The sequence below is a fragment of the Protopterus annectens genome, chromosome 2.part1, assembly GCF_019279795.1.
Source record: "Protopterus annectens isolate FY-2018-M chromosome 2.part1, PAN1.0, whole genome shotgun sequence".
Taxonomy (NCBI): Eukaryota; Metazoa; Chordata; order Ceratodontiformes; family Protopteridae; genus Protopterus; species Protopterus annectens.
This window is the reverse complement of record NC_056729.1, coordinates 1790827686-1790852328: the sequence shown is the minus strand read 5'-3', so window position 1 is coordinate 1790852328 and position 24643 is coordinate 1790827686. Positions and strand designations below refer to the sequence as shown.

At 37.9% G+C, this 24643-nt stretch overlaps 2 protein-coding genes across 3 annotated transcripts in view; one reads left to right on the top strand and one right to left on the bottom strand.

Annotated features, from left to right (window-relative positions):
- MTOR (mechanistic target of rapamycin kinase) overlaps nucleotides 1-24643 on the top strand; it is a 4577509-nt gene that overhangs the window by 1900609 nt on the left and 2652257 nt on the right. The gene's annotated exons all lie outside the window — the stretch shown is intronic.
- Nucleotides 7454-24643, bottom strand: part of ANGPTL7 (angiopoietin like 7) — a 45684-nt gene continuing 28494 nt past the window's right edge. Inside the window, exons 4-5 of the mRNA XM_044063224.1 lie at nucleotides 22244-22442; nucleotides 7454-8998 (exon numbers count right to left, since the gene is read on the bottom strand). Coding sequence (XP_043919159.1) covers nucleotides 8829-8998; nucleotides 22244-22442 — 369 coding nt within the window. The 3' untranslated portion in view covers nucleotides 7454-8828. The remainder of the gene's footprint in view (nucleotides 8999-22243; nucleotides 22443-24643) is intronic.

The following is a 24643-nucleotide window of genomic DNA, read 5'->3' as shown; positions in this document are numbered from 1 at the left end:
TCAGGAAAACTGAGCAACTGTTTGTAGCATATGCTGCAGGATCACAGGGCAAGGCTATCTCAAAGCAGACTATATCCAAATGGATAGGACACTGTATTTGTTACTGCTACACACAGCATGGAAAATCAGTCCCGAATAACATTACGCCACATTCCACCAGGGCAATAGCCACTTCAACAGCCTTTCTCAGAGGAGTACCTACCAAGGAAATTTTGGAGGCTGCAACTTGGAATTCAGTGCACACCTTTACCAAGCATTACCACCTGCCTCTTTACTCTAAATCCAGAGCAGGATTTGCCACTGCAGTTCTGCAGGGCCTCATAGCCAATCCTAACTCTTTATAGACCAGCCACCCAACCTTAGCTTTGGATTCTACCCAAGTGTAATGACTGCAGCAGTGCAACACGATGAACATAGTACAGTTTTGTACCTACCATAAATGTAGATGTTCGAGTGTTCACACTGCTGCAGTCCAGGTTACCCTCCCTCCATCCCCTCTGAACTAGCTGGACTTATCTATACCTTTCTATCCTATACAACCTTTGTCGTGTATTTGCTTGTAACTGAAGGTACTGTTTTTATTTTATATGTATATTTTTTATTAGCAATATGTATCGCCTACCTACTTGGGGGGGGCACCTAGCATCTGGGACAAGAAAAACTGAAGAAAATGGCATCGGATGCATCTTATATTCCCCTGGCGCACTGAAGTCAGGGAAGAAGCGACAGCAACCGACGCCGGACCAAGACTTTGGAACTCTGGCCGACTGCAGGACCGCCTGACGGCAGGATAACCCAAGTGTAATGACTGCAGCAGTGTGAACATCAACATTTATGGTAGGTACAAAACTGTACTTTAAAGTCTCCCAGTATAAGGGTATTGGGTTGTACCCTAATATTTTCCAGTGTGTTTAGGAATGTGGAGTCTGAGTCTTGGAACGTGGTGGGGGATCTATAGCAGGCTACAACCTGGATTGCAGTTTTACCCAGTGTTAGTTGTACCTGAAGCAAGTCTGATGCTTTATATTGGGCTACTAGTCTGGAGGTGTGCATATCCTTTATGAATAAGGAGACACCACCGCCTTTAGTACTTTGGTCCAGGTTTAAGGGCCAAAAGGTGTGGTATGAATTATAGCGTGGTAGTGCTGGGATGCTCTCAGGAGCCTTGAACCAGGTCTCGATCATTGCACAGATGTCGATGTTCTCCATTTTAAGGAGTGCTTTGAGCGAGTGCATTTTGAGATTTAGGCTTCTAAAGTTGAGTAGCATAACCCTCAGATTTCGTTTGCTTGTAGCTGTTATGGTGGTAATTTTGTCTTCAGGACATTGCCTAAAAAGGCACTATAGGGGTGGCAAGAGCCTTGGCCAGTATCCGGAATCCCTGGGGTGACAAATGCCTGGAAGTGTTTACATAGGTATTTTTATACCCCAAGTAGACTCCAAAAAATCTTTCTTCAGGTGAATAGCAAATGTTGCAGGTGTGACAGACAAGAAAGAGGTAGCTGGGAACATTTTTTTTGGGAGCGTAATGAGCTGGCAGACTTAGGGATTCCTTACAGACCACTCTGTTGGAGATGCTGGGTGAGCAGATTGGACTGGCTGAGGAGATGAATTTTTGGAGTTATGCTACAGAATTGGAATTGCCTGGACATAGTAAAGGCTTGCTGAGATTAATTATGGTGGTCGCCAAAAAGGCAGTTATTAGAAAATGGAAATCAATGTCTAGAGCAGCTTTACTAGAGGTAGTGAATATAGTAACAGAGATAAAATAACTGGAATTGGGATCTTGAGAAAAGGGAAGGAGCAAACTACATGGGGAAAAAATGGAAATTGTGAGAACAATATATGCAGGTCAGGAACAAGGTTTAATAGGCAGGATTTGAATGAGCCATATAATGCTTAACTGACAGTGACTGGATGGTTTACAAGTGATGTATAATGTTTGCAACTACAGTTGTTTCAGTGGTGTATGTGATCTAAACTATTTGCAACTAAAGTTGTATCATTTTGTATATTTTTCATTTTTTATAAATGTAAGATTGCCTTTGTCATATGTGAAAATTTAGTAGATATGTTTGGAGAGAAAAAAAAATATATGCATCTTGGGTGTGCCTCTCTCCTTCAGATAATGTTTCAGTAAATTGAGTATACCTCCACAAAATGTATATAGGCAGAACAAAACCTCAGGACTTTGCTAACAGGAGCAAGAGGGTTGGGAGTAATTCACTTGAGACATATTGTAAGGCAGCAAGGATTAAACTTTTACATTAGATATTGGATTCAAATGACCATTCTGGAGGGAATGCCATTGTTATAAAACAATTCAGGAGGAATATGAGAGACCTATAATATTCTAAGGGACAGAAGGCTGGACATGAAAAAAACCAGCAGAGGGAAGTTGCTGCTGAAGTTAGTAAAGTTGATGAAAGTTAATTGGACGGTGCCGTGGTTGTTCCTCGGTTCAATTCTTGGCTGGGGGGTGCTTTCTGTGCGGAGTCTGCAGTTTCTCTCTGCATTCATCCAGGTTTCCTCCGGGTGCTCCAGTTTCCTCCCATGTTACAAAGACATGCATCTGGAGCATTTCTCCCTGGGCCTCCACTGAAAGTTGTCTTTCTTCCAAGTCGGACATTCCCGGTAAACAAATGTTAAATAAATAAATAAAATAAAATATTGAGAGAGAGAAACACACACACAGACTGACATGGTTGAATGAGCTGGCTCCAGTAGAAATATTACAAGAAAAGCAAGAGAAATTTCCAGAAGTCTGAATGTGTATAGAGAATAATGTACTGTAACTAGTTAATGACAGCAGGACAGATAATGACGTCAACAATGCATGGATAAAATTGTAAACTGTAGTATAAACAGACAGTTGCTCAATAAATAGGTACACTGAAGGCATTGGAATTGTATACGGTCCAAAATAATGAATGACTGAAATGGTTTTTGGCATGAAGGTCTCCTGTCAACTTAGGGGAGACCATTACTTGGTTCTTTGCCAGGGCAGCTACAATATGTCAGTTATACCCTTTTAAAAAAGATCTTTAACTGAAATTCATTGATGCTTCCTAATGAGAGTTTCTTACATGCGTACAGTCCAGAGATTATGGGATGCCCTGTTCCTGAGAGAGAGAGAGAGAGCTCAAATTTCTCTACTGCAAGTCGCCCCAGGAAGAAGCAGTGCAAGAGGAAGCACCAAGACTCCCCTTCCGAGTCTCCCTTCACAGATAAAGATTTTGGTGAAGGGTGGTTCTCCCAAATCCTCTCTGGAGGGTGCCATCTTTGGTGAGATTCTGGAAATGATGAGTCAGAGGGGATCATGGCAAGTCGATCCCACCTCCCCCGAAGAAGAAATCTTGCAAAAAGCCTTAAGGTTATTTTCCTCAGCATCCTGCGTAGATGTCATCATAGTGATCACTGCTGCAGTAAACCTAGCTATATGGGTTATATCTTGCCTAGGATTGAACAGCCAGCTATCTTCCATTGCATCAAGGCACCTTTCATGCATCTGAAAAGTCAGTCAAATCAAGCTTAGCTGACTATAAAAACAGGTTTGGGCACGGAACTCTTCAGAGCTTTCATGCCTTTAAAAGAGCACTTCTGTATGGGCTTTTGAGGATTGACTGTCAGCTTGTTCAGAGGTAAGTACTAGCTAGCTGCCTTAGTGGGCCTTTTTAAGCCTTGCTTGTTTCCTTTCAAAGCTGATAATCAAGCCCTGTATCTTCTGACAGGTAAACACTTGAATTATTTTACCAACACCCTTCTGCTGTTCCCTTGCTAGACAGTTAAACTCCCTTTTGGGAAAAAGCTTCCACATTAAAAATTTGTTGTTTACTTATATTTTCCTGTTTAAGAAAGTTATTTTTAAGCTAGGAGTTTTGTGTTTTAATGGACTGTCATGAGACTTGTACTTTTAAATGGGAACATTTTTTCCCTGACAGAAACACAAACCACCAGTCCCAGCCAGCACTTGAATCCCACAAAATTCAAAATGTAAACCACATAAAAGACACAAAAGGATCCAAAGATAGAGAGGAATTCCAGTATAAATCTCTCCTTTAATATGCAACAACAGGTACATAAGCGCTTTCGTAGCAAAGCTACTTCATCAGATGTATGCTAAGACACAGACAGAACCATTTATATAATCAATTCAGTAAATCACATAACTATTCACACTTAATGCTAAAAGGAATATTACATCTATAAAGAACTACATCTAAAGTTAGTAACATTTCATCTACAACTGAATGGCAGACACCAATACATTATGTTAAAAGATAAATAAAATAAAACATTCCTAAAACAAATATTCATTATCTAGTTATGCCCACACAAGGAAATAATTTACCTGATTTATTAGCCGAATGGCAACAGGTGAATTTGGAATGCAGTTATAAATATATGGAACTGTTAATTAAATATGCAACAAAGATATTGAACTGTTAACTACTGATATCATGCAGCAGTATAATGAATGAATGTATTATTATCTCAGTTTGATAGAAACACTGTAGAGAAATATTTAACAGAAGTTACTGATTCAGTATCTGTATATGAGCGCAGACTTTGCAAAATTAAGTTAAAGAAATTACCTAGAGATTGAGCTGACTTTGCAGCTGCTAATGTGTTCACTTGGCCATGATACAATGAACAAATGGCTAGCAATGATGTTAAATCCACTGGTATGAGCAGTATTAATGATCGTCTGCATAATATGCTCATTACTAATTGTAATGAAGAATCTACTATTCAAACAAAAGCGGAGAGCCCTCCAGATGATCAGATTGGTCCATGTGAGCGACGTCATGACGAGAACGTACTGCCCGAGATGGTGAAAGAGAAGGAAGTTCCAGCGTCTGCATTAGGAGCAAGGAAGAAAACGTTTCAAGTAACAGCCAAATTCGCCATTCAGATGAACAGGAACCTGTTGTAGCACCAACTAAAGCAATTACTTCAACAAATTACTTTGGAAATGGCAAGCTGGCACTTGGTCCCCTGCAGAGGCCAACTTGCATATCAATGTCCTGGAGTTAAAGGCAGTGCTCTTAGCACTGCAAGCCTTTCAGACTGTTCTTCGTTCGGGAACCTATTCAAACAGACAATAGGTCAGTGGTTTGGTAGATCAGCAAGCAGGGAGGAACTAAATCCTACCACCTATATCAAGAAGCTCTCAGAGTGTGGCAATGAGCGATCTCTTCCATCTGCTTACTGATAGCAACGCACATTCCAGGGAGTTCCAGTGTGATATCAGACAAACTAAGCAGGTGTATTCTTCTGCCTCGTGAGTGGTCTCTCAATCCAAAGGTGACGGAAAAGATTTTTCATCAGTGGGGTTAGCCTTGCTGCAGTCTATTTGCCTGTCCCCTAAACAACAAGAGCAGTAAATATTTTGCCCTGATTTCCCCCTCCAGGCGAGTCCCAGAGAGATGGTCTTCTAATCACTTGGCCCTCTGGACTTCTGCATGCCTTTCCCTCATTTCCACTAATTGCGAAATTCCTATAGAAAGCAATCAGGCAGAAAAACAAAGTAATCCTCACTGCATCTTACTGGCCTTGACAGATATGGTTCTCCTTCATTGGCCTTATCTGATTCAACAACCTTTGATTCTGGACCCGGTCCCAGATCTTCTATCCCGTCCAGAGGGGCTACTTCATCCAAACATTGTGAACCTCAGGCTGAGAGTTTGCTTTCTCCAGTTCCATTAATAGCCAGGCTTCCTTCACTTTCTTCCCCGATATGCCATATTCTTTTGGCCTCGCATAAACCATCTAAATACAAACTCTATGCTAGTAAATGCAGAAGATTTGCATTTTTGGGTCGTGACAAGAATGTTGATCCTTTTTCAGTGCCCATTGATAAGATCCTAGAATTTTTAGCTTAGTTTTCAGTACGGGTGCTTCTCAGTCTACCATCAAATTTCAATTAGCTATTTCTAATTTCCGTAATAATTTTGGACAGTCCTCCTTGGCTTCTCATAAACTTTGTAAAGCCTTCTGAAAGGGTATACTCTTGTTAAAGCTACTGTTCAAAGATCCTATTTAAACTTAGTGCAGACCATTGTTCAGCCTCCCTTTGAACCATCAGCTAAATGTGATCTAAAGTTTTTGTCCTGGAAGACTGTATTCTTAATGGCCATAACTTCTGCCAGAAGAATTTTGGTAATACAGGCCTCATCGTGTAGACCTTCTTATCTGATTTTCCACAAAAATAGAGTTTTTCTAAGAATCAGTCCCTCCTTTTTACCTAAGGCTATGTCAGTCAAATATTAACCAGGCTCTTCATTTTCTGCTATTTTTTCCACATTTCACTAACAAAGGTGAATACGTATTACTTTTACTAAGTGTTCACAGACAATCACGCTTCTATCTACAGAAAACCCAGCATATAAGAAAATCCATTCAATTATTTGTGTACTTTTCATCTATAAGACTTTGCCAACCAGTGAGCAAAGTAACGCTAGCCAGATGGCTCAGAGTATTTCCTTCATCTATAATAAGAAGAAAATCAGTTTACCTACACCTTTAAGGGCTCATTCTGCACGAGCTGTTGCTACTTAAGCAGTTAATCTAGAGCTTCCGTGGATGATATTTGTGCAGCAGGAAATTGGGATACCTCTCATACCTTTATTACTCATTACAAATTGGATATGGTGTCCAGGGGAAAAGCATCTTTTAGTTCTACGGTGCTCAGGAATATCCTTCCTTCAGTCCTCCTAAGGTCCTAGGTAGCTGGGGAGTCTGTCCCATTTGTCGAGGATAAAATAAAAATTGGCATCAGATAAAGAAGTTATGCACTCACAGTAACATTCCATCTGTGTTGTCCATTTTCATTTATCCTCAACTTCCCTCCTTCCCCCTGCCCTTTGAAGATTTTGATGGAATCCATAACATGTTTGCCCCTTGTGTTACTTGTATATGATTTCAGATATGCACTCTGTGAAGGCTGTTGGGTTACTATATTCTTTGTCTGTGTTTCTGCACTCTTGATCTAAGGTAATTGGGAGAGGAGCATTCTGGGTAAGGGTAAAGCTTGAGTGTTTTTGGCCAGTGCAAGCTGTAGTAACATCTGAGCCGGTTCTGATACTTAGAACAAGACCCATTTGTCGAGAATAAATGAAAATGGACACACAGATGGAACATTTTAGTGAGTACATAACTTCTTTTTTATCACTGTTTGGGCTGCAGTGCTGGATGGTAGAAATTTGTCGCAATTCCTTTCTGATGAATACCAATCAAAGCAAGAAATAAATTGGTTATCTGCTATTATGCTGACTACAGACAGTTCTGCTTTTCTGAGTCTCTGAGCTTGTGAACACTAACACACACACACACACACACAAATTTCAGCTGTCGACAAAATGACAAATGAAAGTTTGCGACATTGTAAAAAAACATGGCTGATAAAATGCTAATTTTCAAGTCTTCAGTTGAAAAAAATGACTCTAGTAAATTTACAGTTTTCATTATTAGAAATTTAATTTATGTAAAGTAGTTTGGTGCAATTTGAACAAATAAAAGAAAGATTTCTTATTGGTAATAGTAGTGGTTTCATTTCAGATTCGGGTTATTACAAAAGCAGCTGAACATCGTAATATTAAACAATTTCTTGTTTTACAAATGACATGCTAAAATTAAATAAAAAAAGAATCATTACAACTTCAAGTAACACTTTATATGCTACATGTATTACAACATTTTATTTTATACAAAAAATATAGGATGCAACTACTTGTAGCTTATTTCAATTTATGTTCCCATTGGTTTAGTTTATTACAGTATTTACTACAAGATCAATATTTACTACTGTTTTCTTGTAGAATATTGTTTATTTACTATAACAATGTCTTGCAGCATTACGTAAGAAAGAAGTGTGGTTTAAATTGTTTAGCTGTATTTCTTTACTATAAATATTTCAGGAATAAGAGTAAAGAGCAGCAGTATATATGTGCCTTACAGCATAAATGATTTTATCTTCACTGTGTCACTGTTTCTAAAACAAATATTTTTCATCATTTTGGCGCTAATCTTTAAAAAGCTTTGGGAATCATTGGATTGTACATATCATTAACAAAGGCAGGTAGCTTGACTTTTAATTCATGTTTTGAGCAGGTACTGAGTTGTGGTTTGTGACTATTCAGAGAGGCTCCATTAGGTTATATTTTTGAACCTTGGTTATTTTCTTAGTATATGTATTTTTGAGGGAGTTATGTGCTTTTACATGGTTGACGTACTTGCACATACATACAGTTAAATGGGTTTCAAGATCACTTTACCATATGACATTGATGGTAGGTAATTGTGGACACTAAGTAGATATCCATGGGGCCCAAGGATGTACTGGACTGGGAAGTAATTTACTTCAGATGTGTGCAGTATATGCCTGTGAATTACTGAGAGGAGTATGCTCTTTAGGCAGTTTTGATGAACTGTTTTCATTCTTTTTGTTATACAGACATATGACATACATCTAGGAAATGTATTTAGTCTGTATACTGACATGATGAGAAAAGTTCTTGTTTAACAATGTGCTGCTTAAACTGGATTGGCATTTACAAAACAACTTAATGTATTTTTCCAGGAATAGGGCCATGTAAAATTGTGTAAGAAGTTAGAATCTTGTCAGCTGTGTACAGGAAAACACAAGTTAAAATGATAATTACAAAGGTGTAAACATAATCCATTAAGCTTTCCAGATATATTTCAGTTTAGAGTTTTTCACCAAGTTAGCACGTGTTAATCTAGAACTGACTGTTTTTTGCTCCTGTGTGGCTGTAGCATTCCGTTTTCTGTTGGTAGTTTATCTTTGTCAGGAAATGTAGGATTTCTTATGGCATGAAGTTTGCTGGGCGAATCTTCATCTCAACTCTTCTGAGGGAATAGGTAGATCCCATCCAGCCATACCAGGTAATACCATCATTATGTCTATTATGCTCACCATAGCGATAAAATATTCCATTTAAGTTAGAGTCCGTGCAGCAGTTATACCAGTAACCACCTGTAAGAAGAAAATACATTTAGTAAAGGCATTATCTGTATTCCCTGTTTTGAAGCAGTTTTGCAGTGCCTACCTTTGGAGATAACAGATGTTAATACTCATTTATTCCTGTTACATTTTTAAGCAGTCAGTATCAACCATGCACAGGTACAATACTAGTAGCCAACACAGTTCAGTAGTAGTATTAAGGTAAATTTCTCAGTCAAACAAATGGGAGGTGAAGTGCAGGTGCATTTAGTTTTTAAGCTGTTCTTGAAAGTTGACCAGTAGGAGGCAAATAAGTATGATGGTTTTATGTGGCTTTACTTCATATTGGGTGGTTAGTATTTCTGCTTCTGATAGATCTGGTGAAGTACAGCTTGGTTTTTCAATTTTAAGGAAATGTTTATACATGATGGCAATGCCTCCACCACACTTCTTCAGCCTATCTTGTCTAATGACATTATGATCACTAGTAAGTATTTCCTCATCTTTAATGTGGGGTTTTAGCCATGTCTTTGTAATTACTCTATCAGGAGTCTAGGTAGCTAGGGCTGCATGAAATTCATTAGTCCTTTTGTGATACTTCTGAGGTTAGAATTAGTTTTGAGTAAGTCTGATTTGGAATTTTTTAGGCAAGGAGGGTGAAGGGTAGTATTAGCAGTTGTTTTGGGTGTTATTGGGTGGGGTGGGAGTAGCTGTGTGGGCCATGGGTTAGGATGTATGTCAGCTTGGAGTTCAATTTCTGTTGGTGAATGTAGAAGAAGAGAGAGTTTGAGCTTGGATATTAGTCGATGAAAGAAATCTGGATAGGAAGATGGATTGGGGTATGGGCATATTTGTAGTGGAAGAGTAATATGTTAGAGCTAGTGTAGAGGTTAGAAGAGATGTGAAAATGAATATTTGGTTTTGTATGGTATGTAAAGGTGGGGAGTGTAGGGGAGGGGTAGTGTGTTATGTTTGATGTGATGAAGGTACTGGGGTGGGAGGTTAGGTAGAGGGTAATGAGTAGGAGAGAGTTGCTCAGAAGAGTGCTGATAACTGACATGGTGATAGTAGAGAAATAGGAGAAAAATATGGGTGGGTTGTGTGAAGTTTAGTAGAGAGAGAGAGAATTTAATGATCAGGTGGTGTGGTTGGGGAGAGAATGTTGTGCAAGGGATGAAATAATGGTTAGTGAGGTGGGAGGGGAGAAAGTGAAAGAAATAATTGATTGTGGGTGTTTTGGATGAGGTAGCTGCAAGTTATAGGATAATGAGTTAGAAAGTGTGGTTTAGGCTAATTATAAATTTAAGGAAAGTGGGGTTGGGTGAGAATGGGGGTAGGGTAGGGGGAGCGGAGTAAGCCCGAGTAAAGCAAGAGCGAATGGAGCAGGTTGAGCTGAGCCCAGAGGTAAGCACAGTTCAGAAACAATCAGTAAAAATCTTTTAACAGAAAAAGGTTTTGTATTTTTAATAGTAAGAAAAAGTTTTGCTGTGTACTACTGTCAGGTAAGAAATGTCTTAAAACAGGTTGATTAGTCGAGCATTTAATAGCAATAAGTTTGATGAAGCTAACAGAGTGTCTTTTAAGAATCGGGGGGGGGGGGGGTCCTTGCTGCCGAGCTACTTTATAGCCTACCGACTTACTAGAGAGTAGATATAACGCCTTAAATAGTATATTTTAAAACTTAAAACTAAGCCAACATACTTTGCAGATACAAGGGAAACACTGCGAGGTGAGGGATAGCAGGGCTGTAATGTTGAGTGATTATTGTTGCAGCCAGTTGTTCAGTATTCAGGACATTAAACACTACGCTGGCAGTATGGAGAGGAAAAAGAAATAAAGCTTGGCTGATATCTGAGGAGAGAAAAAATAGAAATTGTTACCAGTTTATGTTGTTTAGCACACACAAGTTGGATGGAGGTATTTTAGAAAGGAAAGAAAGAAAAGCTCAAATGATATAAACACAAACTGTTAAGACTTCCCCATTAGCATTTGCTCTAGCACAGTAGTACACATGCTATGTTAGGTAGTGGAGTGCCATACGTGATCTATTTTGGAGACCTGTTTCTTTATCACTGATAAACATACAAAGCATAGAAAACAGGATAGCATATCTGCATATAATAAGATAATCAGGTCAGTAGTAATCCATGAAGGGAATTGTCTTAAAAAAGACTTGAAAAAAGCTATTAACATGGGCAGTAGATTATATTTGAGGCTTAGTGATGACAAATTCAAGGTACAGGCTAGTGGGTGTGCAATTTAGTCACAGAACAAAAAAAAAATATTACAGAGTATTTTAACTACATCTGTGAATTGCCTAGAACAGAGCAAAAAGGCAGCAGCTGATCATCTGTGTTGTACTTGCAGTGTGTCATAAATCCCAGGAATAAGAATGTTGTCTTATTGTTTAGCTCATTCTTGAATACTGCATCCATTTTTGGAGTCCTTACCAAAAAAAAAAAAGATTTATGAGAGTTGGTGGAAAGCCAGTAATTTAATAAGGAAAGGAAGTTGTACTCAGAGTGGCAGGGGCTGTTTTGTGTAGGTAACAGGAAAAAAAAGGGAGGATGTGGGGAAATCCACAATATCATTAAGAGTGATGAACATTAAGAATGAATTTTGTGAACTGAAAAATGGGTGAGAGAGAGTGGGAAGATTAATGACCTCTAAACTTCAGCCTGAACATGAGAAAGTATGGTTTCTTTTACCAGGTAATGGACAAATAGAACAGCTTCTGGATTAGGCTGTACAGAGCAATAAAAATGGATATTTTTGTAATGCTTGCAAATTCAGGAGGTGCAGGAACAGTGATCACAGAGTGGTAGTTAGAGTACTTGAGCAGACTAGATATGTTATTGTTATTTAAGTGTTCTATTTAGTCCAACTCTTTTTGACCTTATAGGCTTCAGCATACCAGGCGAGCTTCATGCACTACAATTGGAATTCACTATTTGTAATCCTTATTTGTTCTTCATGTAGATGCCAAGATTTACTCTTGGGCATTGGTCTCGAGGTGAATTGGCGTCTGTGTCTCAAATACATTGGTAATGATTAAACACCCAATCATAATCCTCTTTGCGAGTGGTAAAGTTGGCAGCAAAAGCAGACAGTTTTTTTTGCTTGTTTGTTTTTTTAACAATCACAGAGTGAGCCATCTTGCGTGTGTATGTGTATTGTGGTAATTCTTGCCATTATGGTCCCTCAAAATGATAATTAATAAATTTTGTAGATAGAATTATTGTTTTAAAAATATGTAAATATTATGTCCAAAACACCATATTATATATAAAGAACCATTGTTTTAAGTAAACAGGTAGCATTTTTGTTAGGTATTGAGGATTTTTGCATGTTTTAGTTAATATAACACGTTACACAGTTATCTACAGTTTAAGAAGAAGGATATAGCCCTACCGATTCGGAGTGACGTTTGTCTTTCATGGAGGGGGATGGTGTGATGTAGTGAGAAGAATTACTGTGGTGTGAGAAATCAGGATGCCTTCCTACAGAGGAATTCAGAGAGAGAGAGAGAAAAGAGAGTTATTTATAGACGTGTTTGTAGAGCTTAACTTCTGCCCAGAAGAGAATTTCTGGACTTTCTGCAAAGAGGCTATGTCCCTTTGTTGGTGGAACTCTTAAGACTTGGAAAGCAGGTATTTTCTACGTTTTTCCTTTAGGTACCATCACAAAGGGATATATAGTTTTTTGTTGCACTTATTTATGAGTAGAATGTACACCATACGACTTTTGTTGGCCTTTACAATAAAACTTGAGTTTTTTCTTTTGTTTTTTTTTTTTAAACATACTTGTGGACTTTGTGTGTATATATATATATATATATATATATATATATATATATATATATATATATATATATAGGTTCACTTTATAATCTTGAAGTACTGAAATATCGAATTTCAGTATTTTGAGACTGTAAAGTCAAATTTTCATAATAGCGAAAGTGCATAACCCTGAATCCGGAAATGTCAAATTAACGGTTATGGTTTTCCGGTATGTGATGTGGAATGTATTGCTTGGGTGGTGTAAAGTTTAGTGTGTGGATTTAGATGGAATTTAAGGTAAATTACTATTTTGTAAGGCTTTTGGGTAGGTGTTTGAGTGTATGTGAGTGTGTTTGGAAGTCGTATGTGTGGGTTAGGGTAGGTAGGTAAAAGTATGAGTGTTTAAGTGCTGAAAGTGGTGGTGTTTATATATATATATATATATATGTATATGTGATGTATGTGTGTGAGGGACTGTAGAATGTCTAGTTGTGAGTTTACTGTCTTTTTCTGTTTGATGCGATCTCGGAGTTAGTATATATAAGTAGCGGGGGTGTGGATGGCTCAGCCTCCACATGGTGGTGCAGGGGGGCTTGCCCCCCTGCTTATTTATAATGTAGGTTTGTTAATTTGTGCTTTTGTGTTTGTTTGTGTTTTGTTTCTTATTTGTAGTGTGGGTAGGTTGGTGTATGTGTGGTGTGGTGTATGGTGTGTGTAACTTCGCGATTTTTACTTTCGCGGTTTTGGGGATTTGGCATTTTGCAGATTCGACTTTGTAGTCTGGAAATGCTGAAATTCGATATTTCAGTATTTCGAGATTATAAAGTGAATCTACATATATATATATATATATATATATATTTTTTTTTTTTTTTTCAGTGTTTTGAGACCATAAAGTTGAATCTTCTAAATACTGACACTTCATAACCACAAAATGTTGAAAGTCGCGGTTATGGTGTTCTGATACGTGACGTGGGATGTACTGTGTGCCTGATGTACAGTTTGGTGTGTGGATTTGGCTGGAGATTGAGGTAAGTGAATATTTTTAAGGGTTTTGGGTAGGTATTAGAGTGTATGTGAGTATGATTGGAAGTTTTAGGTGTGGGTTAGGATAGGTAGGTGAAAGTAAGAGCATTTAAGTGTTGACATTGGCGGTGTTTGTATATATGTGATGTGTGTGTGTGTGCGAGGGGACTGTAGAGTGGTGAGTTTACTGTCTTTTTCTGTTTGGTGTGACCTTGGAGTTAGTATATATAAGTAGCGGGGGAGGCGCAGGGGGGCTTGCCCCCCTGCTTATTTGTAGGGTAGGTTTGTTTATATGTGTTTTTGTGTTTGTGCGTGTTTTGTTTGTTTGTTGTAGTGTCAGAAGGATGGTGTATATGTGTTGTGTGGTGTATGGTGTGTTTACATTCACAATTTTAAATTTCACGGTTTTGGGGTTTCGGTATTTATAAAATTCAGCTTTATAGTTTCGAGATACTTAAGTTCGATATTTCAGTATTTTGAAATTATAAAGTGGAACTATATATATATATGTGTGTGTGTGTATGTGTGTGTATGTGTGTGTATGTATATGTATATATGTATATATGTATATATATATATATATATATATATATATACACACACATACATATATATACACACACACACATATATAAATATTTATTTATTTATTTCCATTGGGCCAAGATGAACCCATTTTCAATGGAGTCCTGGGGAGAAAAGCTCCATCAACAAGTTACAATAGTTTATACATTATAATTACAATATTTACAAGTGACATAACAAGTAATGTAGTTCCAGAAACCAAGAAATTGAAAGAACAAACTCACTCCTAAACCACACAAGGACCAAACAGCCTGGAAACCGCCAAATGGAATCCACAGAAATGCGAAACTGATGCAGCAAGTCTACCGACCAGATGTAATCCACAAATGATTAAATTCCGATAAAAATCCGATGAAAATCTCTTTAAAACAAACACCAGTTTATTTAAGCCTTCAAACTATAGCTTTTCGTCAGTCCCAAAACCAGCTTCCTCAGAAATAGTTAACATGTAACAAGTTCCAGAAACCAGGTTGAATAGGTTTTTGGTTAAGATACAAAATTTACAAGTGATACAATTTAGTGTATGAGAACAGTTCTAGTATCAGATTACAAATAGGTTTTAGTTTGAATATAATTATTTCAACTGTTTAATATAGTATTCAGAGGATTATTAGTTTTTATGAAACTTTAAAACATGACACATAAAGGTACAGTTTAGAGAGGATGTATAGTTAGTACGAGCAGAGAGAGATTGTGGTAGGAGAGGTAGAATGGAAGTGGCCAGAGAGGTGGAGAATAAGCTTGCTGGTGTAAATTATGTCGGATGAGAACAGGAGCATTCCCACCTGGATAATAGGTGAGAACAGGAGCATTCCCACCTGGATAATAGGTGAGAACAGGAGCATTCCCACCTGGATAATAGGTAAGAACAGGAGCATTCCCACTGGGATAATAGGTAAGAACAGGAGCATTCCCACCTGGAATAATAGGTAAGAACAGGAGCATTCCCACTTGGATAATAGGTAAGAACAGGAGCATTCCCACTTGGATAATAGGTAAGAGTGAAGAGATTGTTTGAATGTAGAGTGATTGGAGATGGTACGAATGAGTGGTGGAAGAGAGTTCCAGAGACGAGCTAGACCATAGGATAGGAGATTTTTTCCAGAGGGACGACTTGGTTTGTATAATTCTATTAGATTTTGGTTGTTAGATCTTAGTGTTCTGTTAGGTTAGTGCATTTTAAAGGCAGAGGATAGGGATGGACACAGTAAGGGGTTGAAAATGAGTTTATGTAAATATATATATATATATATATATATATATATATATATATATATATATATATATATATATATATATATATATATATTTAATATGCAGTTATCCTTTCTGTCAGTGTGATTCTGTGGGACATTTGAGATTAACTGTTATATATGTGACGTTAGGATTTCAATGACTATTTGTTGAAGCTCTTCAGTTCTTTAAGGTAAATAGTTTTTGTTCATCTCCTGATGTTAGCAGGCTCTCTGCTTCAACTAACTGATACAACCGTGCTAAACATCCTCTTTCCCAGTATTGACACAAAGGTAAATTTGTTCAGTGTAAGGGCATTGTGATCATTGGACTCCATTGCATAATGTTGTCTTGCTGCTATCAATTGGTGTGCTAGAGAAGGGCGGAGTTCCACCTACAGTAATTTAAATACGAGTATGTGCTGATGGCAGGCCAGGTATGCTGTTGCTGAAATAGGCAAATACCAACTTTGTCCTTTGCATGGTTAGAGTAATTCCATTTCTGAATCAAGGAGACATTGTTAAGGTGACACACCTCATTAAGTACTGTTTGGAGTAAGTGTTTATTGTCTTGAAAATACAAGGCTGAAAGTGGAAGAGCATACTCTAAATGATGGAATTAATATTTTTGCCATTTTATTTCCTCAGAACTTTTCTTTGTTGATCTGTGTGTGCAATACAGCTTTGAGGTCTAAACCATCTAAATATATGAAGTGAATTAGCTGTGTAATTGTTGTGTTTTTTCATTTATTTATATTATTTATTTGACATTTGTATACCAGGAAAGTTTGACTGGGTGCAAGACCCCTTTTCAGCAGAAACCTGGGGAGAAAAGCTCCATAAGTAATATAAGACAAATTAGACAAGGTCTAAATAAGCTGTAGAGCTGCATCCAGTAGATTTCTTTTGGTGCCAAACAGCATTGTTGAACACCTGGTGCAATTTTAAGATAACATTGCTAAGATAAGTATATAAGTATGTTACTTTTTAGTATAAATGTATTAATATTGTTTTTTAGTTGACAGGATCTATTGGACAGAACTGTGTGTGGGTGAATGTTGGGAAGATTGGCAGCTTTTGCGTGGTTATGAAGTACTAAGATTTGTGCATGCAAATAGAGACTGAGACAGTCAAATCCAGATCTACAGGGTATAGTTTTTTGTGCTCACAGACTTTTACTGCGTCTTTGTCGTACTTTCAGACTGTTCCCAAGTTGTTCATTTCATTGTGATTAACTTAGTAGTTACTTAAAGCAGGCTGAGGAGGTGCATTGTTCTTGTTTTAATGCACTGTTACAGGATGTTTGCATTTTGTGGTAAAGCATGCATATCATACCTGCAAGTCATAATCTGTGTACTTCATGTGCATTTGTCAGTCATTTCATTGTGATTAGTGACTTTCACTAAAACTGAGCACTTAATTAAATCACTTGAAAGGGTTACTTTATACTGTTTGTTCTGATTCAGAATCATAGTGAACTAATGATGTTATCACATAACTAAGCTTTCTAATTAACTATCTATCACTTTTAATCAATTTATTTATTTGCTTACTTATTTTTGTTAACTGGGTAGATTGACTGATCCAGGGAACCTTTAAATCTACTGCCTGGGGACAAAAACAGAGTTAAAAATAATATGAAAATGAGCTCACAATAGAGGACTAAGAGAGGGTCACCAGTCATAACCTATTATCTTGTGTGTTGAAGATACGGTTGCCAAGAAATTCACCTCTAGACTAAAGCCCAAGAGGTGAATCTTGGCATCCATGTCAAGCTCACATACCTAAGGGTTATGATTTGGAGACCTGATCATAATTTTTGTAGTGCATGGAGCTTTATCTGTTCTATGTACTACTAGTTATAAAAAAGAGAGAAAGAAATGCTAAGTGTTTTGTAAACTTTTAAAGCCATAAAGCATATAGCAAGTACTGTCAGTAAGACGATGTAAAAACTGAGAGTAAGACAATGTAAAAACTGTTATGTTTACACTCACTTTACCATGCCTGTTTATTGCAGAATGTCCAAATTTTTGCCTTATATGTTTGATATGTTACTCATGAAATATTTAGTTTTCAGACAAATCACTGAGGATTGAAGTCACTAAATAATGGCATTCATTTGAATTTCAAACTTTATATCTTTACATCCTTTTATTCTAGCTACTTTATAAGAGAGGAAGTGAGGGACACATTATCGGTACACACAGCAGGCAGAAATAAATATTTTTTATTATGCCGCTGACTTTGCTGATCAGTACTGGCAGATTTGATTACCTACTCTAAGACCCGACCTCAACAAGTTAAGCAGGGGGTGCTTAACATTTGTTAAGATCGGGTGCCTCACTAAAGTAGCTCTGAAATAAATTGTCTTTCTCCAAATATTGGAGTGTAGTCTGTGCACTCCATTCAGTACAGTAGTGTGAGGTATGCAGTAACAACAGGGAAAAAGAGTTATTTTATTGAGAGGTCAGTTGAATGCAGCTCCATACTTAAATATAAACAATTTTTGAAAGTGTAAATCTGAGAACAGCTGAGATTTAGTCCTGATGAATCTAGCAACATTTATATAGTCAAAGGGAGTTAACACGTAAAGGGATAGGTTTGAACAGTATATACTTTTTGGAAGTTCAACAATGTTTAAACCAGCTTACACTTAAGAGTAGAACAGTATTTGAATACATAGCCACATCTGCAGTATTGAGGTTTAAGCAGTTTTCCAGTAAAGTTTATTACAAATGTGGGACTTGTACCTACCAGATCTGGGTTGTAAGCAGAGTTCAAACAGCAGTTTATGTATAATCAGATATATACTTAATTATATAATTACAATTTTGAGTTGTTGACATCAGGACTCAGTTCTTCTCATTTATATACTGGTTATATATTGGTAAAAGCAGTCAGTTTGAAAGATTTGTTGGCTTTATAAAACAAACACGTTGTTTTCCCTTGGATGTGTTACTTTGTTGGACTGCTTTTGCTTATACAAGTGATAGTTGTTTTTATTATGTATACTTTACTGTTTATGTTATTAGGGGGTTTGGTCTTTGTTACCATGCTGGTTGCTGCTGTCTGCCCTCTGAAATGATTGTTTTGTCACCTTGGACACAGTATCAAGTTATCTGAAGTAAACCAGAAGTGTGAAGTCATACATGATATGTGCTGCTCCCTTTTATCTCTCCTTCCTTGAACTGACTTTTGCAGGATTTGTTCTAAAAAGGGCAGAGTGTCAGCTGGCCCATATAACTATTGAATTTGTGTCTGTGGTGCTTTTGATGTGTGTTCAAGGCAGAAGCAAGAACTTGTGAGGAAAGGTAGTTATAGAAACCCTGGAGTACATTTGCTATGATCATTAAATGTCTGATAGGAGCCGCGGTGGTGCAGTGGTAGCAACCTCACAGCAAGAGGTTCTCCTGTTCGATTCCCATCTGGAGCGCCTTCTGTGTGGAGTCTGCATGTCCTCCCTGTGGTCGAGTGGCATTCGAAAGACATGCGTTTAAGGTTGGGCGTTGAACTGGCACCTTGGCACCATAAAAATCAACTGCCAATCATTAGCGGACGGGAGTTCCGCTGTGGCAACCCCTAACCGAGAAAAGCCAAAAGCAGAACAATTAAATGACTGATAGGAAAGGATACCAGAGGCCTAGTTCTTACTAGTTTCTTTTTTAAGCAGATCTCTTAACAGATCTGTGTGTCGGGGGGGGGGGGGTAATCCCGTACATGTCATGGCCTGAGGTGGGGGTTGAATGGAAGACAAAGGAGGTGCTCAGGTAGCACTGTGTGGAAGAGCAACAGAAAAGTGGGAACAAACATTACAAAAAGAATAAAAAATGTAATGGAGCAGTTCTCAGTAAGTAGTAACTTTTATACGGTATGATGGCCACTGCAGTAAAGCATGCAGAGATTTATGCTCTGTAATGATACAGGGATTAGGAAGAATTATCACTGTTAGTGTCTAGACTTTCTGCTGAAGTGAGGTGGTGGTAGTGAGATAACATTGCTCAGAACTCTCATTTAGAACAGGTAAAAGAGACAGATTAGAAAGTGTGACACCCTGCTCTGTGACTTGGCACAAGGAATTGTTCTTTCTGTCAGTGGGTAAATAAATTAACATGTCAAAACTAGTTCACTCATAAAGAACAAGTGTCTGGAGCACGTATAAGTAAAGTCTTTAGCTTCTAGAGAACGTCTTTACTTTTAAGAGGAGTCCCTTGAGATTCTAAACTCTGCTTTATACACCAAGTCCAAGAAAGCCTCACATTTTTTTTTTTTAAAAAGAAAACAGAACTGTCTTTTAAACTTTTTATCACCAGATTTCAGCTTCAGGAAATACTTGATGTCTGTTTCATATGATACTGCTAGGACTAGTTCTGTCACGTTATTCATGCCTTGTTCTTATTTCATTTATGACCCTATGGAGAGTAGTATGGTATGCATGCATACTTGCGTCTGTCTTCATGAAAGAGATCTTTAAACTTCACATCACCATATTGTATTGCACAGTTAAAAAAATGTGTGAAAGTCTTCCTCTACCATCAGATGTGAGGCATATGATGCAAGTGGGTTCAGGTGCAATAGGACATGGTGGAAAATCTGTTAAAGCCGACTATAGTAAAGGTGCATCCCAGGAACAGACATGAGAGTAGTTTAATTGGTAATTGTCTGCCATTTTGCTGGTATTAAATCTTTTGACTGCTTCTCCAGATCTCTGACCTTTGCTAGTTAACTCAGAAGTACTTTTTTGTAATGTCAGAGTTTAATAATTCAGAAAGTTTCCTCTGTTGCTTATTTATGCACAGCTTTAGTTGATATTGTAACATGCAATACCTGTAGAAATAGTGCAAGGAAGTCATCACATTTCATGTCTAACTGTAGTTAAAACTAGTTTCTGAATTAAGGTAGGCTGGTGCTGATCTTTGTGCGTGTTCTAAGTGTTACCTGCATTTCTTGCTGCATTTGTCACATCACACCTGTAACTCTGGTGCTGGCAGGCCACACAAAAGTAAAGTCTTACTTTGTGATTGTTATTGGAGATTGTATAGTAAATAAGAATTATTCATTAAATGTTAAAATGTATGTCTCTTTCCAGATGTGCTTAGAGTACAGCATTCAAAAGTACAGTAAAATCATATTTTGTGATAATTTTTCCTTGTTTTCTCTCTCCTAACATGCCACCACTGCTGATTTGTCCAGTCATGTCCCCCCTTCCATGTTTCTCGCTCAGCTGCTAGGCATGAAGCATGGGCACTGGTCCCCATTTTTATGCTGTAGCTTTTGAAGGGTATTTGATGTCCTTTCTTGAATTGCTGGCATGTACAGCTGCAACATGTATAAACTCCCTATCTCTTGAAGGTAGTCTGTTGTGTTTCCCCACTGGCTTTGTGCCCACTGTGCATTTAAATGTAAATCATTTTAGTAAGATAAATTTTAATTGATGTAATTCCTGCTGAGGAGAGCATCTTTAGATACTTAATCCCCCATCTCCCAAGCCAGCTGTTTCCTGTAGGTCTTCTCAAACCCATTTAACAGTTGTATTAAGTACATGCATTGCTGCAGCACATACACAAAATATTTTACTGTTAATACTTTTGTATGCCTGGTTGCCCTTCTGCATCCTTAGTTCCCTGCTGCAATTGGCAGCTTTCTCCTACCTTTCAGTTTTACTAGGCATTTTCACTGTCCTAAACTATTGAAGTGTTACCATAATGAGAATGCAACATACACTTAGTTCCTTGTTACTCACAGATCACAGTAACAAAATCGGACACAAAATCTTCCAGAGGTAAAATGACTAAACATACAAAATATAACATCAAAAGCACTTTTACACAATTGGAACTAAGAACTTCACCCTTTTTTTACTCAGAGCACCTTTTTCCACCCTGTTACTTACAGTATAACTGCAAAGTAGCACATCATCAGTGCCATTTACCCTAAAGGTACGAGACTTTAGAGTTAATTTTTAGGTATTTACCTTTGTTACATTTATATACTAGGCTACTGCGGTGGTGGTGCTGCGGTAGCATTGTCGCCTCACAGTAAGACACTGGAAGAACTGCGGTTGTGGAAGAACTGCGGTGGTAGTGCTGCGGTAGCGTTGTCGCCTCACAGTAAGACGTTGTCCTGTTCGATTCTCAGCTAAAGCGTCTTCTGTGTGGAGACATGCGTGAATGGGCGTACCTTCGTTGAAGGTTGTGCGTCAGGGTTGGCAACTCGGCACGTAAAAATCTACTGCCAATCATTAGCGGACCGGAGTTCCGCTCTGGCGACCCCTAACCAGGAAAAGCCGAAAGACAAAACAACAACAACATTTATATACTAGGCTGCTGATGTTTGCCATGGCAAAGAAAGTTCCAGAACCTACCTTATGGCAGTAAATGTTCAGTGGCATCAGTTTGATGCCCATATGTCTGCAGATCTTCTCTAACACTTTGCCTCTGACTGAGAGTGATTTTGTTCAAATCCGCAGAGAGAGGATTCATACTGTTACACAATAGATCCATACTCACATGGCTCTTTTGGCATCCTTGCCGTTCAAAACCCAGTTCACTAGCATCATAGACTAACAGTACATCATTCTTGATCTTGTTTTCTTTAGTCATTTGGTATACTGCATTGTGTCATATTTTCATAGTTTCATTTGTTTGTTATTTCTTTACCTTTTCTAAGTCCAGCACAATCGTCAACACATTTGTCATTGTCTCTGTCTTTAGTGCTAAATGCTGTGTTGTTGTGGTACCTCATAGAATCACGGCCTGCGTTTCCACTGTAGCCATCCAAGAGCATTTTGTAACTGTTCAGTTCATTAGAAATCGTAAAATATTTATATTCAGCGTAGCGTGCGTTTCCTTCCCAGTCCTAATAGGGGGAAAAAACATGCATTTAAATTTAAATAATTTCAGTATGATAAATTTAAATTGGTATATTTTCAACATGATGAACATTTTGTTCTGATTAACAAATGTTAAATAATAAATAAAATAATAAATTCTGAACGTTTCAGCATTTATTTTATCCACCCATGAAAGAAAACGTGTTTGATTTTGTGTTTCATGTTAGTGGTTTTGCAACAGCTATAAACAGATTGCATTGTGAAGTAAGCCCCACTATGCTTCGCTCTGCTATCCCTGATTTCCACCTTCCTCCAGCAAATATGGTACTCATCTCCACTTGTCACTTGTGGCACCCAATCCCTGTACCTGTCCAAAATACCTTACTACTATTATACAATCAATGTTCTTGATATTCACCTATTCCCACTTCCATCTAACATCATTAAAATACTCTTCCTGCCGTACTGACCAGCATTTCATACTTCTTATCCCTCTCCCTGACAGTACTTTTAAGCAAATCGTTAATAATATTCTCTCATTTATCCCATCAGTCTCCCATCATATAATATACTAATTTTTATCGAACTCTGTTATCACCATTATTGATGGTGCTTCTAACCAGTGTGCTGCTATTTTGTATTCTCACTGCACTAACACATCTCACTAGCTATTGTATCTCTCCCATACTGATAAATTTTATCCCTAATTACCCACAATTACCACACTATACCTCATGTCAGAGCTTCCACAAAATATCACCTTACCTGTACCATTTTACTTTCTCTGACTTCAAGTACAGATACTTTAAGTGAAGTCCTTACCAAGAAAATGACAGTAAAACTTGAGCTAAAATATGAATGGCTTTACACATTTATACACAATTCCACCCAGAAACTCAGCAGAAACTTTCACCACAGTCCCACTTCCACTAAACAGCAACCCACTAACCCTGCGAACACAACTACATATGCTTTTAGATCTACATCCTCATCTACCTCTGAATCCAATCTTGTGCTTATAAATGTTAGAGGTATATGTAACAAATCCAAGACATTTAGGCATATCTAGCTACTCACTCCCTGATGCACTAATTACTACTGAAACCTGGTTCAAGAAACCTGTATTAGATAATGAAGTTAGCCCCCTGGATTTAATATACTTAGGCTTGACAGGAAACCAAATGAGCAGGTGTTGGTGCCATCTGCTACAAAAACTGGTTAAAATAACTTCTAAATAAAAAGTTATGCTCTTCAGTCCTAAACAATTTCAAAATGAAGCACAATCTTTTAAAATAACCTTATCTAACAACGCATAAACTGAAACTTTAATTACACCAAAAAAAACTTCTGGGAGTTCTAATTGACATTAACTTCAGATTTGACCAACACACATCACAAACCAGTAAAAAAAAACACCAAAAACTCTGTTCTCTCTGTTGAACCAACAACTACCTGACAGATGATTCAAGATGAACACTACCATCTACCTACTTTCTCCCAATACTACATGTAAAGCTAAACTCTCCTCCTGTTACTATTGTCACATGTGCTGCCAGCCTTACGTATAAGACTCATTATTACAAAGCCCTGTAACATACTCACAACTTATTACTGCACTGTATGTTATACATATGCAAGAAAAATATCCAGCACTTATAAATACCCTGTAGCACCACTCTCCAGGTCCTGACCTTCCCTCAACCAGTAAGCTCTTAGTTTGTCTTTTGGCTTTTTCCTGGTAAGGGGTCACCACACCGGAACTCCGGTCCGCTAATGATTTTTAGATTTTTACAAAACGCCGAGGTGCCAGCTCGACGCCCAACCTTCAGTGAAGGCACGCCCATTTACGGACATATGTCTTTTGAATGCTACCCAACTGCTGGGAGGACATGCAGACTCCACGGAGAAGGCACTCCCAAGCCAAGCCGAGAATCAAACGGGAGAACCTCTTGCTGTGAGGTAACAATGCTACCGCCGTACTACCGCGACTGACTCTTAGTAATCCCAACAAAGTCTAAAACTCAGTAGGTGACTCGCTATATTCTCATTACTTCTGTAAATTCTAGAACACCATTCCAACATACCTAAAACACACCATGAAACTCTTCACCTTCAAGCCCTACTAAAACAACACGTAAACCACACACAGTCCTGCACATGCTTCACACAAGGGTAACTCCATTTTCCTTTGTAAGGTCATAAACCCCTGTCCCTTTATAAAATCTCT